The sequence below is a fragment of the Mangifera indica genome, chromosome 18 (assembly GCF_011075055.1).
Source record: "Mangifera indica cultivar Alphonso chromosome 18, CATAS_Mindica_2.1, whole genome shotgun sequence".
NCBI classification, from domain to species: domain Eukaryota; kingdom Viridiplantae; phylum Streptophyta; class Magnoliopsida; order Sapindales; family Anacardiaceae; genus Mangifera; species Mangifera indica.
The window spans coordinates 10,827,936-10,848,201 of NC_058154.1; the positions used below are offsets into that span (position 1 = coordinate 10,827,936).

Here is a 20,266-nt window from a genome sequence, read left to right on the forward strand (position 1 = left end):
TTGACTTATGTTAATGTCTAATTTATCATATTTATATATAATTTATTTATATTATTTTTATTTGATAAGAGACCCTTTTAGTTTTTACCAATAAGGATCTAGAACATAGTAAGATATGAAGCATATTCAACCCATTTGAATGCAAGATGGCACCAAATGCAATGTTTTTCAAGTAAAAGAATCAGAAGCAAAAATAAAAAATGAAGTGTTCATGTGATCACCATCGTTCTAAATAAGACAAAAATAATGTAACGACATACAAATTTGCCATTACCATTGACTTTCTTCTATATAATAACATTTTATCTCCCATCATTTAGTTTTACTTAAAAAGGGTGGTCGGTAAGGGCTGCAGCCACAACCGTGTTCTGCACATGGGAGACTGAAAATACCCACCACCCACAGCCGGGAATTTAGGATCCAGAGACCGTCCTAAATGTTACAGTCAATCGGGTTCTGTCAACAGTACCTTCTTGGATTAGAATATGAAAAAAAAAAGTTGTTTTGTTTAGTTTCTCTAGGAAGATTACTGCAAGTAAACCTTGATTATTACTCAATAGAGCCTTTGAACAAGAAATTTTTTAGGTTTTAGATTAAATTAAGACCATTGTTCCACTGGCAATGGTAAAAGAAAATGATTTTTGACCAGGAGAAGGCTCTACGACCAATACATACCAGCTAAAAGATAACTTTTTGAAGACAACTTGAAGTGTTAGATCAAGTTTTTCTTTTTCTACCTATTTGAAAATGATTTTCTGTCTCTGTTGTTATAGCATGCTGTTCTCTTGATCCATGTGGTGGTGGGTTGGTTGATTAAAAAAGATTTTCATTCTCAGAAATTGCGGAAATTTTCTTATTTTAGACGTATAAATATGTATATACTTATACGTATTATCATATAATTAAATATTATTTTATTTTTTAATTTAAAATCGATAAATATCTACACATTTATGTATTTAAATAATTTTATATATAAATAATAATATATTATTATATAATTAAATATTATATTATTTTTTATTTTTAATTATTTAATGATATAATATTATATTATTATTTATATATAAAATTATGTATATATATATGATTTTGGTGTAAAACCCATCCTAATATTTCTATAAAAAATAATTAAAAAAAATTGGTCTGAATTATTTAAGATTATAATAATGCTAAAGAAGCGTAATCTTATCATTACCAGCTGAAGCGGCAACCGAGATTTATGTTGAAATAAATAGCTACATGTCAATATCACATTACCCAAAATGCCATGTGGGAAAAGCCAAATCACCCACCTGTGTCCACGTGTCACCTCCTGATCCAACAGGCGTCTACCTGAAAACACTTTTCCAGTAGCTTTTTTTTTCTCCCAATCCAACGGCCCCCATCAATTTCATCACGCAAGCGCTTCCAAATACGCTAACCTCGTTTTCCCATGAATCTTCTATTTAAACCCACAGAAACCCTTGTATCACTTTCATATTTTCTCCCTCTCTTTCACCTTAACTTCTCAACTCTCTTCAGTTTGAAACTTAAATTTTCAGTCCTGAGTTCTTGATCTTTTTATGCCATAAGCCAGAAAAAAATGTCGACTTTTTCGAATTCCGGGAACTTAATACTGACTCTTAAAGTGGGTTTGATATCAACTTTTGTGGTATCAGCGGGTGTAGTTTTGAAAAACTCAGCTCCATTGATATCAGATTTTGTGTCATCAGATGTGCCGAGTTTTTTAAAAGTTATGTTACAGTGGTTAAAGCCGCCGTATCTTTATCTAGTAATCAACTGTATCATAATCTCCATTGTTGCCTCCTCTAAGTTCCAAAAGCAACACGACCACGAAAATCACGAGAATCCTTCAACTGTTTCGGCCCATGTTTTGGTGAGTACTCAAGAGAAAGTAGTATCGGGAGATCATTCAAGAACTGGGTATGTTCTTGGCTATGGTGATTTCAATCCAACAGTGGAAAAAGAGGAGGAGGAGAAGAAGATGAGTGATGAGATGGTGGCGATGATGGAAGGTCGAGATGAAATGGAGGCTGTGAGGCCGCCGGAGGTGACTGAGTCTACAGAATTATTGGATTTGTATGAGAAAGATAAAGAGAACGAAAGAGAGAAGCCGCTGGTTTCAGCAAGATTTGGTCATAAGAAATCTGTAAAAACAACTCCTGAAGGTAACGTAATTTATCATTGAATTAAAAATTATGAAAAAACATTTTGTTTTCAGAAACAAAAATTATAAAAAAAAAAAATGAAATTTAATTTTGCTCAGGTGGGAAGGCGATATTGAAAGTGTCGAAGCCGAAACGGCAGGAGACTCTAGAGAGCACATGGAAGAAAATAACGGACGGGCGAGCAATGCCGTTAAACAGGCACCTGAAGAAGTCCGACACGTGGGACACGCACGTGCGCCGCCAGAGCTCCCCTCCGCCTCCACCTAAAATGAAAAACGCTGAGACCTTCAGCGACAGCAGCAACGCCGGCGAGAACCCGGCCAGGCTGAGGAAAGAACCGTCGCTGGGAAGGGAGGAGTTGAACCGCCGAGTGGAGGCGTTCATTAAGAAGTTCAACGAGGAAATGAGGCTGCAGAGACAGGAATCTTTGGAACATTATAATCAGATTATTAGAAACAGAGCAAATCATCGCCCACGATGAATTGATTGATGATCATGATCAGCTGCAAGCCGGACCCGGTTCGCTTATCGAGCTAATTTTGAACTTGGGATGGTTCAGTTTCAACTCAAATCCGATGGTATAGTAAGTTTAAAATATAACTCAAACCGTAATTTTCAAGCTTGTAATTTTGTACAACCTAATCAAATTGAGTTTTGATCAAATCATGTCAGATTGCCATCCAAGACATTTGTAATACATATTATTTTGTTGGTATTTGTGAGATTTCATCATTTGTTTTTTAATGTAAAAGACACATATGCTAAAAAAAATTTATTTTTAGTATGGGATCACTCATTAGATATAAAATTTCACTTATTTAGTATAATTATTTCAATCTTCAAAGGTCACCGGAAGAGAGATTTTCTTTTAAAAAAAATTCAATAAAAAAATCAAAAAACTGAATCAGTTTATTAACTAAAAATCTTAAAAGCTAACAAAACTGATCAAATACTAAAATTTAAAAAAAAAAACAAAGTCTAAATTCAAAACTCTATTATATTTATAAAATTTTAATTTATTTAATATAATAATTATAAATTTGATTATTATATTTCGAATTTGCTTCAAGAAGTAACTTGAGTGACAAAAAAAAATAATTTCAAGTATGAAAACAACTTTGCCCTAATAGCTTGAATGGCAAATGAAAAAAATTCTAAATATAAGAGCAACTTTGTTTTAAAGAGTAACTTGAGTGGTAAAAGAGAGAAATTCTAAGTATGAGAACAATTTTGCCCAAGAAAATAATTTGAATGGCAAAAGAGAGAAATTTTAAACACTTTTTCACTCTTAAAATGATGGTTCGACTCAAGTAAAGTTTTTTCATTACCCAAAAAAAACCCATGTAACAAAAAAAATATAAGCAATTAGTTCAAGTCCAATTAAATCAAAAATGTAATTTCCGACTAAACGCAATAGTCTATCTTCTAGATTCTCCGTTATAAAAAAGAAAAAGAATATAGGGAGTGATATTTACTTATAGATGATAATCCTCAAATAAGGTTAATGTTTTTTCCACAAATGACACGTTTTTTCTTGCTATCCAAACGTTTCTAAAAGATTGTGTGCATTTGGGCTTATCATGCCTAACGAAGCACAGAAATGACAAGGAGATGAGAGAGATGCTTTGTTCTGACAAACAATAGTCATCTACAAGAGTGTGCAACCGAATGACTTAGCTGCTGGCAATAATAAAAATTGTGATATTTTATTTCTTTATTTAACTCTTTTCTGTACAATGCCTCTCACTCAATACTGCAGGGAGTGTTTTCTACATTGCCATCGTGGGAGGGAAAAGCCTATCCAAGAAAGTGTACACACCACCTCCCAAGAGAAGTGCACCACTGCAGAAAATAGTAAGACATAAGCACATTAAAAACAAAAAATTTAAGAGAAATGAGAATAAGGTTATGTTTTGTGACAAACAGACACTGATTGTGAGCAACATGATGATCATGAAAACATTACTAGGTGCCGTAAAGACAGAAAGTTCCTATGGCAACAATGCTGGCTAAATTAAGAGTACCTCAGTGGATTGATCCATGAGGAGAATTTGCCAAACGAAAGCAGGCTCTGAAGAAAAAGACACATAGAAGAAGTTTATTTTTTTGGGAAAAAAAACAAATACAAGGTGATATGTACCTTCACTTCAGTAACCCAAACATTCAAAGCAGGTTGAAAAGTAATAAAAACACTGAGAAAAACTAAACAGGAAGTGCATAAGAGAAAGCCAACATGGAAAGCAAAGAAAAGAAAGAGATAAGAGATACAGCTGTCTAGAAGAACATTAATTTGGGAAAGAAAATATTCAAGTCAGATGAATTGTAGCAGCTTTTTCTATCTTACTCCAACAGGGATAATAAATCAATAATAATAAGCACAAGTAAACAGCCATAAACCTGCAATGCCCTGGCAAAAGAGGTGGCAAGAAGGAGGAGCAGCATAGCCAGTTGTGTACGTTGATAGTAAGCTTCCCCCAATCACTGGGTCCTATCAAACATGTCCTGTTGTCATCTGTTTAGCCATGACTAAAGAAATAAACCATCAACAAATGAGGAAGCCCATCTGCAAATGATGTGGTTCACCAAAACTTTAATAGCTAATTAAATAAATCAAGGAGTCATTTGACAAATTGCAACCTCCACCAATAGTTTAATATGAAATTGGCTTTCCCCAACATTGATCCTATAGTAACTCCAGAAGACAGATAAAATTTCAGAGGAATAGAAGGAAAAATCATCCAATAGCATTTCAAAAGCAAATGGGAGCACATTTTGTCTTTGAAAAACCCTGTAAGCCAAATATACTGCATTTATGTGCTGAATCCTATTTTCTGATCCTCCTAAATGCATTGCATACATAGAGGGGTCTCGTATAGTATTGGACCTCCAAAAGCAAGGTCGGTCTAAGAGAGGTGCTTTCGTTACAGTCCTATCTTTCAGTATTTTCATAAAATGGCTGCTTTGAGTACTTGAATCAGACCTTTAGGCTTATTAGGCATAGCAAAGCATACATCAAACAGATTAGCAAAAATACTTTCTTGGAGAGGGGAAAGTGTGTTTATTTTCATAAATAGATTGGCAGCAGTCCCACAAACCAAGCTGTTATACATAATTATGAGTAATCTGCAATTCAGCAAATAATTATAAACTCGATATAATATGAGAATTAACAGCATCCACTGATTTTTCTCGTAAATGTCTTCTTGGCTTAATAAAGCAAACTAGATTGATCTTCATAGGTACAAATTGAGCAGATCTTACTGCAAGAAAATGTGGCAGACATGAGCCTTATTAAAGACTTCAACAGTAAATAACTCGCTATTCCATTTTCATAAAATAAAAAAAAAAAAGGATCTACACACTTTCATGAATCTAGATGCAAAGAATAGAATCACTGTTCCAAATTGATAACAGAGGCACCATTCATATCATTCTCGAACCTACTCAATATAAATGGTAAGTATAAAGTCAACACTACAAAAATAAGATTTATATTAATTAACCATTTTATTATCCCTAACAAAACAAGGAAAAACATATACAACTCAAGAAGGGAGGAAAATACTATATCTAATAGCACTAGAAATAATTCAATCCAGATAATTCCCCACAAGAATACTACATATCACGTGGAATATAGAAAGATAATTTGAAGAAATGAGAAAATCTTCAAATGCAACCTCCAAGCTATTGAACTTCCAAATTAAGTTTCTAAGAACAAGGACAGATAAAATATCAAGGAAGAAAGCGTTTTGAACATTTACCAAACTGAAAAAGAGATTCTGATAGGTACCTGAATAAACTCCTGTAGCAGTTCCCCTGAATACTGGTGAATCCAATATGTGCAATGAATTTCCAGATCAATGTACACTGTTTCCCTGCAATAAGAACCTGCTTTTATATGGGACATTCTGTGACAGGCTTTATTATTCCATGCACCTCAACACATTCAAACATTCGCAGGTCTGATACATAACACAAACACACAGCATCAAAAGGGCTTCATTCCTTCATCATACTCCAAAAGTTACATGTGTACACATTTGTATCACTGAATTGTTAAATACAGAAACTCCAAAACGTTACAACTGCACAGTACTTTCCCAAAAAATACAAATAAACTGCTATACATCAAAATAACACTGCAGAAGACTCCTAGGCACTTCGAGAGGCCATCTTCTCCCTCCTAACCTGTGCTATCTTTTTTCTGAATTCCCTTCTGTCTCTTCAGTCTGTCTTTTCTCCTTTTTTGTTGCTCCCAACTACCAACCCTCTCACAAAAGTGTCCTGTTGCTTCACTGTGATTGGCTGCACTGATTCTTGTAAACTTGCTCCCTGTTTGAGTTCCACATTATCAAGTGTACTCGTTTTCTTGACTTCCTTTTTGCTGTTTATTTGGGCCTTCTTTTTACGTGGAATATAAACCTGAAACCTAACAGATTCACAAGGTGGACAAAAGTTATGAAGGACCCTCAGTAGCAATAAAAAAGGGTTACTGGATGTATGAAAGCAAAACCCTCTTGCAGAGGAAGCTAAAATTGTCTGGTCAGTAAGACTTATAAAAAATCCATCAACTATTCATAAACTGAACTTCTCATGAATAATGAAAACTTTAGAACTAGAGCTCCACAATGATCATAGCAATAAAAACAAAAAGTAATAATAACAATAAGAAACAACATATCGTATTCTTTATCATTGCATGAGATACACATAACAGAGGCTGTTAAGTACTTTGAATTAGCCAACTCAGTTTCATGGTTTCCATACTACAAGTGCAAATACATGCATAGAACTTACAATATAGTAAGAAAGCAACAGCTAATAAAACTCTGGCTGCCTTGTAGGGCATATTTCCATCTATAGAACCTATGTTTTAGTCAAATATAGTCCAGATTCCTCTGCTTCTATTAATAATTAAAACATGAAAAAGACACACTCTAACTGTGGTCATCAATTTCGTAAGTCTTTAGGCATAAAATTAAATGTTTACTAAGAGTTAAATAAATAATGTGGCACAAGGAATTATGACATTAAAGACTTGGATTCAAATTTGGCAGCAATCTACTAGAATTATGGAGCAACCAATATAAATTAGAATTTTCAGCTAATTGAAATGAAAGAAAAACAATTTATTCTGAAATGAACTATTGAGTTAGCTAAATTTAATAGCAAGGGTTCCTTAGACTGCGTCTATCTCTCCTAATAATGAAGGGTCTGTTATTACTTCAACTTTCAGCTTCTCTGTCACCAATGCATCTTCCTTTTTAAAGATAAATATTAATTGCCACAAGAAATAATTTGAATTTCACTTTAAGAGTCCCAAATTGCAAACTTTTCCTTTGCCTACAATATTTGTGACTCAAGACACAATTCCAAGAAATGCCTCTATCAAAGAACCTAAATGATTTGATTTCTTGAATGCAAAGAACCAGATTTAAGGAGATTCAAACTGGTTATCTAAAAATATATCAGTTTACCATTTTCAAATCATATCTTTTTGATATATTGCATGTCTTTCGTTGACAAGAGCACCTTCCTTTAAACTGCAATGAATTGTAACCTCGATAGTGTAACAGCAAACAGAACATAATAAGGGGCCATAGGATTTGCAAAAATTAGGTTTGCCTCTCTATTGTCATTTGTGATACTAAGAGATTAAAAGCTTAACTCTAACAGATTATCTAGATTATAATTTATCATTTATGTGCTGCAGTCTGTGGAAATCATAGGTCTAGTGAGACTAGCTAACGTATCAAATACAAGAGTCCTACATATTAAAGATTAAACATTAAACATTAAGCTACCATTACAACCACGTAGATAATGCAATTTACAAAAGAAAATGTGAAGCAAATTGTAACCGGTAAGGAGGAAAAACTGAGTTTTAGTATTCACCAATAATAGAATTATAGTCTATCAGCCCTTATATAAGTCACACGAATTCAAACTTTAACTGATAAAACCCAAATCCTATATTTCAGAATAAGGTAACAGCTTTTGAAAAATTAAAGTATAAACATGATTCTAATCCCATGGAGTAAGGACACAACTGCAGCTTTCTCACACGCATAAGCCTGTAACTACACAGAACTGTTATCACAATTTAAATATCCCTTGATTTTAATAATTTCCAAACGATGTTTTCTTGAGGTGGAGCATTTCTTAGGCCTAGGACTATTCTTGCTTTGGTGAAGGTCTCAAATCCATTATTGGGAAAAAAATAAATAAAGGGTATTTGGTTCAGGCTTACACCTTTAATTAGTTTCTGTTCATCCAACCTTGCCCATTATCACCTCTAGATACAAGTTTTGAAGTGAAAAAACACAGAATTGCTATTATCAACTGCCAATGAACATTTTGAGTAGCTGCTTAACATTGATTTAGAGCTTCTCTGAGAAAAGAAAACTATATTTAATGTTGTCTAAAGATTGGAGTTTCCTAAACTTTTTGCATTCACATTGTATATGCTTTCAGAAAGAGATCAATTCACATTTAGTTCAGCTGAGGCTGTTTATTAACTGATACTTCATACCCACCCAAACTAACGGTTTTTGTTTTGTACTTTGGTTCGTTATTATAGCTTCTTAACAACCTCACCTTTACTAACAAAATGCTTTCATTACCAAAGGAAATTCAAAAATGTAAGAGAAAGTTTCTCTGTGAAAGCAATCCAAGAAACTACAAAATGAAACAACAAATTTGTACTTACCCAAAAGTTAAAAAAACAGCAAATTTGTTTTCCTTGTATCTAGGTGGGTTTCAAAAGTAAAGGGAAAAGGATAATTTAAGTTTACGAGAGAAAGACTAGCTTCAATCTGACACCACCAACCAGCTTCAGTGGCATCCATGGAAAGCACAAGATTCACAATAGACTTGAAAGGACGGTAATCTTCCTTTTGGAACATCATTTTGAACTCTGGAAAAGAGCACAAAATTTCAGAATCGTTAAAGTTTCACATTGTTACGTGGAAATATGAAGTAAACTATATACTGTTATTGTAACATCTTAAGTCTATAAACGTTTATGCATTCACAAATGAAAGAAGAGCATTTACCCCTCTTGTTCTCAGCATGTATTGCCTTTGACTCTGTGTTTCTTGGTTAGATGAAAATAAATAACTAACGTTCTAGAAAAACAATTTCGTACGAAAACATATATACACATGATGCAGAATGTATTGAAAGGCAAATGAAAAGATTTAAAGAATTTGAAACATAGTAAGTTTTAACAACTTTGGGAGGAATTTAGTACACTAAGTACTTTATAGAGATACCAGTCATCATTTAGTTATGAGCCAACAAATGGTAGCATGAAAATTTGCAAATATATGACACCATGATTATATTTCTCTCTTTTCTAATCAAAGGCAACAATAGAAGCCATCAAAATCAACACTTCACCATGAATCTCTTGAGCCTTGTACTAAGAGGGAATTAGAAGTCCAAATCCTTATTAACCTCATTTTTTCATAAACCCAGCATCCACCTTTCTCTAAAGTTCAAGAACTCTACACTGGGCCCTTCTAAAGGACCCTGGAGCATTGCTAGTTAGAAATCTTATAGGTTGCAATACCCCAAGTATGCGGTCCCAAGGGAGTGAAACCAAAGGTCTTAACCACTAATCTGTGACCTCAATTTTATGGGTTAAGACCATTTATGCAGCATTTCATCATTCCAGGTTATCAAAAGGAGATTCTATCTTAATGCGGAGACACATCAGGCTAATACTTCTGAATATCGAAACCAATAGAGAAAAAAAATTTCTTTTGTAACCACCCACAAGTACCAAGAGACATGGCAGGACCCTTTCAGTCCAAATGCCTCCTACAAATTAGATATGGATTCATCAAGGATTGATAGCATTGTGTATGTACCTCTAGATCAGATGTACTTGCTTGAGCCTTTTTCAATCCCAAGACCAACTGACCTTCTGGTTCTATCCGATAAAATGCAACTGAAACAACCAAACAACTCTTAGTTACTCCGTAACACAAATCATATTCTCATGGGTAGGAATATCTCTTAAATAAATTGGAATAAACACCTCAGAATCTTTCAAAACATTTCCCAGACACAAGAAAGTATCAGACGAATAAAGGTACTTAAAGAAGGAAACTCAACTGACATTAGTATCATATATAACATAATTTACACAGGTAATTTTGTTACAAAGAAGCACAAGGAAATGAATGCGTACAGACAAAAAATTCAACGTCTGTACAGTTGCACTAATCATGACTTGGAAGCTAAAAGAATAGGATGAAAAGACAACAAAGTATCATTGAAATGCAGATTCAAACAAAAACAAACAAGTAACTGACATAAATTGTCAAAAGAAAATGACAAGCCGACCATAAATGCATGACGAATTCAATAAAGTACCTTTATCACCTGGTTGGCATTGATTCACAGCCAAGTAATCTCTAGTTCCTTCTAGAGCATACATTGTGCTGTTATTATTAGGCCAAAAACGGTAGCGAAAATTCCAGTATTTTCCCCCTGTATCTTGGATTTTAATAGGAACTCCTTGTGGCTCAGAAATTGTTGGAAGATAATCCTATACCATTGTAAGTAATTATTAACTGAAAACCTTCAAACCCAAAGATTCCAGTACAGAAAATATTTAAAAAATCACTTTTTGCTATCACATAACAATATAATAGCAACCATAAGCTTTAAACCTTTAAATAAGTTTTAATTATTTTATCTCATTAATAGAAATTATTGAAAGATATCCATGGAAAGAATTTTAAGAACTATAAAATTATAATAAATGATGAAAACACAATGGAAGCATAGATATTATTTCAACCAAAATATCAGTAACAAGGCTCAAGTTTCACAAGGGTATATCATCATCTTGGTAAATATTTAAAAGAAAAAAATAAAAAAGAGCACAAAATACTCTGTCTATCTCAAAACCTAACATATCACCGTTAACATTGTACTTGTAACAACTTTATTAAAAATATAGAAACAGCACAAATTTTCAAAATTGATAACATTAAATTGCCGTTAACTTTGAAAATTTTCAATGCTACAGTCTTAAACTGCAGAAAGAGAAGAAAACTCACCTGTGCACATTTTTTAGGTATTACCAAACGCCCATTCTTTGGGTCTGCATCACTGCTGGTCAATTCCTTTTCAAACAAAGGAATGACAGAAGAATTTGAGCTGAGATGTTATCAAGGATCATGTTCATAGGAAGACAAGATTGAGAAGTATATGAATTCAATCTCACATAAAAATTATGTAAAGCTTTTTAACAATAAAATTAATTCAAAAAAACAGACTAATTAGTACATGTACCATACTGATTATACAATCATGATTATCCGATTTCTAGTTAATTTTTTCATCTAAACAAGTGCACAGAAACCAAAATGAATCCGAGAGGTCATGGATACTGTTTTTGGATTTGTTCCAAATCCTCATCACTTGCCTCAGGCAGGTATTTACGATATGAATGGATTTTCCTAGGACCGTCACTTTGAGGCTGCTTATTGATAGTAGAACTTTCGGATACATCAACTACATCAGGTGAATCAGTGTGCAACTGTTCTCTATTTTCACATGAATGAGCATCTTCTTGTGATGGTGTCCCATCAGTGATGCCTGCAACAGATTTGACCGGCTAGGCTCAGTAATCACTATTTCTATTACAGTCAAATACTAACAAGTGCAAGAATAGGGAGAGAAAGGAATCAGAATGTTACTATGCATTCCTTTTTGGTCTATAGGTGATAAAAGAAGTAATTTCCACATTAATACAAAATATGAAATGAAAACTTTTCAAGCGTATCAAATAAAAAGAAATCAATTGGCTGCAACATTTAACTCATTATCAGTTTCCCTATTTTCCTGGGTCATGATTTATTGACAGTTACCAGTGATCACTTTGCCCAAGTCAAGAGATAGTCTAACTTCTGGCAGGTCTCGCAAGGTCATGGGACAAGCATTCTTGAATTTGGATCTGCAACTGTTTGCTCCCTGTAATACAACCTTAGGACTTAGTCTGGTGCCACTTCATATTTGTGGACTAAAGGACAAGTAACAGTTTTAAAGTAAGTTAACAAATGCCAAAGTAACCAACACATTTCAATTAAACTTGAATCTGGTAATCACTTAATTTATTAGCAGCAATTTGACATTTTTGGATAATAAAACATCAAATTTATCATCTAATCATTATGAATAGTAAATATCATCCTTTAAAAGCATCTGCTGACATTTATGTTGTTGTAGTCGGAGGTTACAGGATAAAATTAAGTGCTTCAGCCAAACTATCCAATTACATATCATGACTTCATCCAAATGAGTATTTGGATTAGACTGAACAAAAAGAATAACTTCATCCAAATGAGTATTTGGATTAGACTGAACAAAAAGAATAACAAAGGACTAAAGAGATTCTGAGTACTGAAAATGTACTTTACTGATAGCTAATATAACAGATGCAATACATAGAGATAAAGCGCAGATACAATAGAAAAGTAAGGTCATCGCAAAAGGTATCCAATAATCTCAAAAAAAGATGGTAAACAACAAAATGAATTATAAATATTAGGCTTTTCAAGTGAAATATAATGTTTATATATGTGAAAGATTGTCTGCAGAATATGCTAGAAAAGCATTGCTAACTAATGAAGTGGTGATGATTGGAGTTTAATAATTAAAAATAACGAGAAATTTAAAAAGGTAAGGAACAAATAGTCGATTCATACCATAAGCATATCATTTGATATGCATTCAGTACATCTTACACCTCCAAAATCCAATTCAGTATGTGTATGGGTTGACATGATACATCCACAGTGAACCATCTGCACAGATAATTATCAGTATATGCAAACAACTCAGTATAGTTCATTCAACCAAAGTGATGTCACATCCAGAAATTACCACATAACCACCTACATAGGTAGAAAAGAATATAGACTAGGTTGTAAAAACAAGAATAAGGGATGTGCAGAAGTTTTCAGCTTACCTTTTTACAAGTAACACAATCTCTCCAACCGCTGGCATCCCAGTGAAAAATATAGCAGAATATTCCTTCCTCATAAGCAGAACTAGATTTGCAAACCATTAAGTCAGTTATTTGTAATCATAACAGCTAGAATAAGAAAGTCAGGTTAAATATTTTTGGGATTCTCTTAAATACACAGGTTTGCTATGTCAATTGAGTACATAAAAATTTAAAAAAATATGAATCCATATAATCACCACAGTACAATTTACAAGCAATAATACTCTAAGCATACTAAAGTTTCTACTTCAGCAGATTCCAATCAGATAATAGTCATCATTAGCCAATAATAAATGCATAAAAGAGAATTTTTCATCACAGTTAGCCAATAGTATAGAGAAACTAACTAATATGCCTATATTGTAACTGTATAATGTTCTTTATTCTAAAACAGCTATCTGGTATTGGTGTAGATAATTCACTTATATAAATCAATTATTTATAGAACAAAATGTGCATATATTCTCCAAAGATGCAATAAAAGATAGAAGAAAGATTTCAAACTAGAAAATGTATGTACAGGGAAAAGAGCAAAAATAATGTGCTGGATGTTTTATAAAAGTTATATCAAAACGACGTCATTTTAATATTTAAAGCCAAAATAATCTTATCTCGCCTAAGCAATAGAAGGCACAAAAGTATGTGATATAGCTCACATAAACCCGCTTCTTTTAAGGTGTAAGGGTCCAAACTGCAGCTCCTAGGAGATGTGAATCTTCCTCAACCTCAATCTATGATTATTATCAAATTACATCCATTTAGACACTACTAAACCAAAAACTTTAGCTGAATGGTTTCTCCCAAAAGAGTATCAAGAGTTTTGGGCCAAAAAAAAAGGAAGAGCTTGAAATGTTTTCCAAATCATTATAAAAAAACGAAGGAAACATCATTGGTCTTTTAGTTCCATTGATCTAAATTACATGCACTTTGTAAATAATTAAATTTTATGTTTTACAAATCTTTCCCTATTCAAAATTCTCAGCAGCCTCTTCAATCTATTAATAGAGAAACTCACATACTTTTAAAATCAAGATAAAACTCTTTTATAATACTAAAAATCATCATAAAAACCCTTTCAAATTCATCAACACCTCCCATAAATTATCTAGTCACAGCCCAAACGGAAAATCAGTTACCACCTTTTAAGTTAAAAAAAATGAAATAACAATCAAAGAAACACATTAAATCATCACCATCCATACAGGTATTTACATGACAAACGTCACATTAAACAACAGAATCAAAACATGCAACAAAAGATGTATTAAAAGAAGATGTTAAAAAGCATACACGCAATGGTTACAAAGCAGAGCAGAGCTGCCATTACGGAGGCGCCAGCCAGGCCAGAGGGTGGCGGAGACTACCTTGCAGTAAAAGCACATCCTGTTCATAGAGGCTGATGAAGAGGATGAAGAAGCCATTGAGAGAATCTAGAAAAACTTGCAAGTTGTTTTTTCTTTTATTTTGGTAACTCTGAAGTTGGTTTTCCTTCTACCGAAATTTATAGTGTAAGAGAATTAGAGAAAAGACGACAGCGATTCAGTGACAGTACTTGACAAATAAGACAAGTTTAAGTGATAGAAACACGACACATTCCTTCAACGGTTTGTATGCTGTCATTTGTGCGTGTTTAGTCAAAGTCATATGATGAGGCAAAATATGGGGTGATCACTCACATCTATACAAGATACTTTCACAGAAAAAATAATAATGGTTCTAAATAAAATTTACTTTATTTCTGTTGAGTTTTTATCTCATGTGACATAATATTGATTATTGACTCATAAAATAAGGCACTTATATTACAACTAAGCAAAGCAACGTTATGAGTTATTTATAACTTCTTTTTTTGTAATATGTATTTATAATTAGTATCAATTTATTTAACAATGAAATGTCATCGTATGATTGTATGCTATTGTATCTCTAATTTAAAAATTATACAATCACATAATGATTAATGATACATTATTATTGACACCTAAATTTGCACAACCTGACATATTGTTAAGGTAGGTCAAAACCTACCCTAATTTTTTTTTTTAAATTAAAATAGTTAGGCTAGGCCTACCCTAATTTTTTAGAAAAAATTATCATTTTCATTTTCTAGTTTAATGAATAATACAGTCCAAACCATTATAATTTATTGATATTGTATTATTTTCTTCACTCAAAATTTGATTTTTTTTAAAAGTTGAACTAATTGATTAGCCAATGGAGGCCCCTTCTAAGCAAAATTCTTAGGTCAGCCACTCCACATAGTTTTATCATTTTGGGTAAAAGTTTAGACAGATGCATGCACGATGCCAGTGAAGTTCATGCAGAGAGACCAGAACATTTATATAGACTGTAATTTAATGTTCTTCCATTTAAGTATTCTGCATTTAATACCATTGTACGTTAGCAAAGAAGGGCTTAATTAATTCCCTAAAGGGGCAAACATTGTACGTTACTAAAGAAGGGTTTTAAATTTTTTGTTAATTTAGGATTGTATTTTAATTTTTAAAAATAAAATAATAGGGATAAAATGACAATTTCACTTCTTGGCACCGTTTTATGATTTTTTTTTTTCATTAATAAGGTTTTATTTTGAATAGAAAATTGTTATTTATGTCATTTAAGAGTGAAAAAGTGTTTTTAAACCAAACCCTGGTTGGGAAAATGTATTACTCTACCAAATTTTATGAATATTGAGAAGAGAGCTCACAGGATTAAGAAAACTATCAGTCTAGATGACTTCACCAAATATATGGTAATTGAGGGATGTCAGTCTATTTCTAATTCCAAACAAATAAATGATATCTTCATGACTTAATATATTAAAAAAATAAAAGGAATATTAAAAGTTTAAAAGTGTATATTGAATTTTGCAATGGACAATTATCTGAACTCCTTAAGGGATTTTTCAATTTCTATTGTCACCCATTGTTTTGAAAACAATTTAAAATTCCCCACCAAGAAAATTTTTTGGTACGAAAATTAGCAAAACCCCTATAGAATTATATATAAAAAAAAATCCATTAAGAAAGAGCAATGATTTAGAGACAGAGGGAGAGAAGATTTGGTCAAAAAAAGACATATAAAAAGCTTTCTCTTACCCAAACGTTTTCTGAGTTTGACACGGGATCTGGGCAATGTGTTCAAAATTCCTTGAAAGTGAATTTTAGTTGGAATATGTAGAGCCACAGTCCAGAAGTCCACACCCAGATCAAGTTTGGCATCATATGGAAGGGCTGGCCAAAACAAAAAGGCACGATATAAGGTCAACTTACAGATGTTTGTTGTTTAAAATAGAGCAGAATCCAAATAAACGACATGGAAACAATATAAAAGTACACAAATAGATTGAAAATCTGCAGAATCAATCATTAAGAGAAGAGTTTTAGAACAAATTTTCTACAATCATTTGAAATAAAAACTCAAATACATTATAACTTTTGATGTCTCTTTACTACGCCATCTCTTATTACAAAAATTCAAATTGGAAAATGCTTATGCTATACATACAGATCCTTATGGATATTGACTGATTTGAAATGGCAATTCCGTAAGTTTGATACTAAAACATTCAACTAATTATAAAACCCTACGACTAGACTAACTAATAAAAAAAAATCTGATCTGACAATGTAGTATCTCACTTTTAACATATGGTATCTATAAGCCCCTTTTATTGAGATGATCTTGATAATCCAGAATAAGTCAAATATTGATTTAGTAGATTGAGCTTTCAATGATTTGCTATCTTTCTTCAAACTCTCCTCAACATACTTGTCATTTTATGATATAGCTTTGTCTATGGCATTCTTCTTTCAAACATTCTTTGACCTCTTCATTGGTCTTCCCTTCTTGATTTTTTGCTTCAAAAAAGGTCTCAGAATCAGTCATCATCTTCTCTCATCGGACAAATGAAACAGATAAAATTCAACAAACAGGTTTAGTGTTAGGAACCCAGCATTTATTCAATCAAAACACAAAATCAAAACACAAAACACATAATAACTAAAATATTTCATTACTAAAAATATTACAAAATAAACCGAATAGTTCGAGGAATTCGGAACCTCCCATTTTCCGGCCATTCGAGGCGCCGGAGACCTCCCCTTTTCCGGCCATTCGAGGCGCCGGAGACCTCCCTAAATCAGCCAAAGGTGGCTGCCCTCAACCCCCAAACCCTAATATTTTTCTTCTCTTCCCATTTTTTAAATCTAACAATTACATTTATAATAAAAATGGATCACTGGATTGATGACAAGTGTCTCAATCCTAACATTTCCCTCCCCTTCAAAATCATCTTGTCCTCAAGATGAGTTTTCTGTTTTTTTTTTTTTTTTATATTTTAATAAACTGAAATATTTCTCCACACCACTGTTTCTGCTCCTTTTTTTTTTTTTTTTTTTTTTTTTTTTTTTTTCTCCCAACACCCCACATCTTCTTTTTCTCTTCCCAATAAAGTTCTGCCATCTCCTCTTTTTTTTCTTTCCCAGCAGCCACACCACATCACATCTCTCATTCCAACAAGCCACCGCAACTGCCCTCCAGCCCTCTTTTTTTTATTTTTTTTTATTTTTTTTTCTTTATTTTTCTCTCTCCTTTCTCTTTCTTCTCCTTGTCTTTTTCCTTTCTTCTTTCTTCTCCATCTCCTTCGTCCTTCTTTCTTCTTCCTTCTGCGTTCTCTGGTTTGAATATGTTTTTTTTTTTTTTTCAGACCTTGCCGACGTTCCCTTTTCATCTTCCTTCTTCCTCTATCTTCATTTTCTTCTTCTTCTCTCTTTTTTTTTGACACTTTTCCAGCATGTAGTCACCGACTCACAGCCTCCTCCGTAAATATTTTCCGGCGACTTTTTACTTTTCCGACCATCTATTTTCTCCGCTGGATCGAACGCGCTCTGATACCATTTGTTAGGAACCCAGCATTTATTCAATCAAAACACAAAATCAAAACACAAAACACATAATAACTAAAATATTTCATTACTAAAAATATTACAAAATAAACCGAATAGTTCGAGGAATTCGGAACCTCCCATTTTCCGGCCATTCGAGGCGCCGGAGACCTCCCCTTTTCCGGCCATTCGAGGCGCCGGAGACCTCCCTAAATCAGCCAAAGGTGGCTGCCCTCAAACCCCAAACCCTAATATTTTTTTTCTCTTCCCATTTTTTAAATCTAACAATTACATTTATAATAAAAATGGATCACTGGATTGATGACAAGTGTCTCAATCCTAACATTTAGTCCATGAAAGTATTAGAAATCCACAGAAATAACCACTCAAGAACACTGAAAGTGAAACCTGAATCTTCATAAGCATTCCTAGGGCCTACATTATATAAAAATTATATTCCTCATCTCTTGCCTTTGGGCAAATATCTACAGAATTTAGCTAATTGCCTTTTTTTTTTTAAATTCCTACATGATTCTCAAAAAGAAGAGCTCTTGAAGAAAAGAGCTAAATGAAAAAATTTATGAGCTCCAATCAACTATTCCCTCTGAGAGTTCAGATGTTAAAAAAAACTACAATCATCTACCCAGAACATTCATATATAAATCCCATTTAGCAAACATCCACTTTTTCCTTGTTTAAATTCAAACCTCAACCCTGGAATAAGAGAGTTAAAAGACACAGTTTTAAAAACTCCTACTAGTTATTCCCTTCAAGAATTGACATATAATTTTACAAAACACACACACACACACACAAAAACATCAATCCTAGAGAGTGTGTGTGTATATGTAACAACTAACAAGATTTAAAAACTCCCATTAGTTCCACAGTAAAAACGTTTCATCTCAACATTGCCTAATCTTAACAAAACCAATAACTTCCATCTAATTATTTCAAGCCCATTAAATGATAAATTAACAACATAACTAGAACCTATCCGGTGCTTATTTACAAACAAAAATGATAATTATTACGAAATAATGCATACAAAATAAGCAGTAGAGCAATTTTTACTTGCTAAATTCTTACATGTTGAGCATACTAGGAGCTTGCTTCTGAGCTCCAGATTCTGAAGCGTCAATTACTGCAATTTATATAAATAGAAACAAATTAATAAATACAACTAAACGAACACTATCAAAGCAAAGGAAACAAAAAATAAAACTCAAATGTTAATCAGTGAAAAATTGAGAGAAATAATAGCTCAGGTACCTTCTTCAACCATATCTGAAACAGTTGGTTCAGTTACGTCCATCGTAATTGCGCCGCTTCGCTTCTTCTCGCCTCTATTCTTCGCCATTTGAGATTTTCCATGAGAACGAAAAAAAATTTTGAAAGATACAACCCTGCTCCAGTAAATCAATAGTTCGATGGAACGGCAGTTTTTCCTCCAATCTTTTAGTTTACGTATGAGTGAGCCCGATTGGGCCGATAGGAGAGTTTTATTGGACAATTCGGCCCACTCGCTTACTTGAATCAAACTAAAATAATAATAATAAAATTATGTATACATATTTTTTATACATAATTTAAAAATATAGATAATATATAATAATATAATTAGATAATTTTAAATTAAATATAAAATAAACTCAAATAAATTATGATACATCATCTATGTATCAAATATATGTACGCATAGCCTTGCTCAAATAACAATTCAGGTGTTTTTGCAAATTTTCATTTTCACTTAAGGTAGGACCATCTAAAGAATTTGATTCGAGGATTTGAATCTTTCTCTCATTCATCTACTATAAATCATGGTTTTAAAAATTAGATCGGACTAACTAAGCTAACTGATTGAACTGTTACCCATTACTTAAAATAGTTTCAACTTATTTGAAATTTGTTCTTTAAGTGGGATTGAATTGAACGGTTAGAATTGCCTAGTTGGACTGCATAAAAACCAGATTTGCCTTGATCAACATAAAAATTAATTTTTTTCAAAAAATTATTATTGAGATTTGAACTCAATACTTCATATATTAATTTTGGTAATATATGTCATCAAACTAAGTTTAATGTAATTGTTTTAAATATTATTTTTAACCAATTAATTGATTTGACCGTTAGACAACTAGTCCAATGGTTAATTGAATTGGGCCACCCCTTCACTTAGG

At 32.8% G+C, this 20,266-nt stretch overlaps 2 protein-coding genes across 12 annotated transcripts; one reads left to right on the plus strand and one right to left on the minus strand.

The window, feature by feature from the left end:
• Positions 1-1,474: 1,474 nt before the first annotated feature.
• On the plus strand, positions 1,475-2,886 carry LOC123201479. The gene is made up of 2 exons (XM_044617001.1): positions 1,475-2,171; positions 2,270-2,886. The coding sequence occupies exons 1-2, from the start codon at positions 1,586-1,588 to the stop codon at positions 2,650-2,652; spliced, it is 969 nt and encodes a 322-aa protein (XP_044472936.1). The 5' UTR covers positions 1,475-1,585; the 3' UTR covers positions 2,653-2,886.
• A 3,271-nt stretch (positions 2,887-6,157) lies between these two features.
• On the minus strand, positions 6,158-19,548 carry LOC123201949 (B3 domain-containing protein Os07g0679700-like). Of its 11 annotated transcripts, XM_044617574.1 has the most exons (15): positions 19,359-19,542; positions 19,176-19,230; positions 16,972-17,091; positions 16,299-16,433; positions 14,491-14,596; positions 13,162-13,243; positions 12,899-12,997; positions 12,062-12,164; positions 11,582-11,789; positions 11,249-11,348; positions 10,557-10,731; positions 10,049-10,128; positions 8,884-9,090; positions 7,652-7,717; positions 6,158-6,603 (listed from the first exon to the last, which is right to left on the minus strand). In XM_044617574.1, the coding sequence occupies exons 3-13, from the start codon at positions 16,976-16,978 to the stop codon at positions 9,079-9,081; spliced, it is 1,107 nt and encodes a 368-aa protein (XP_044473509.1). In that variant the 5' UTR covers positions 16,979-17,091; positions 19,176-19,230; positions 19,359-19,542; the 3' UTR covers positions 6,158-6,603; positions 7,652-7,717; positions 8,884-9,078. The 11 variants fall into 11 exon arrangements, with proteins under 11 accessions (XP_044473509.1, XP_044473511.1, XP_044473508.1 ...); XM_044617576.1 differs by lacking the exon at positions 7,652-7,717 and having other exon boundaries at positions 8,969-9,090; XM_044617573.1 differs by lacking the exon at positions 7,652-7,717.
• Between the last annotated feature and the right edge of the window lie 718 nt (positions 19,549-20,266).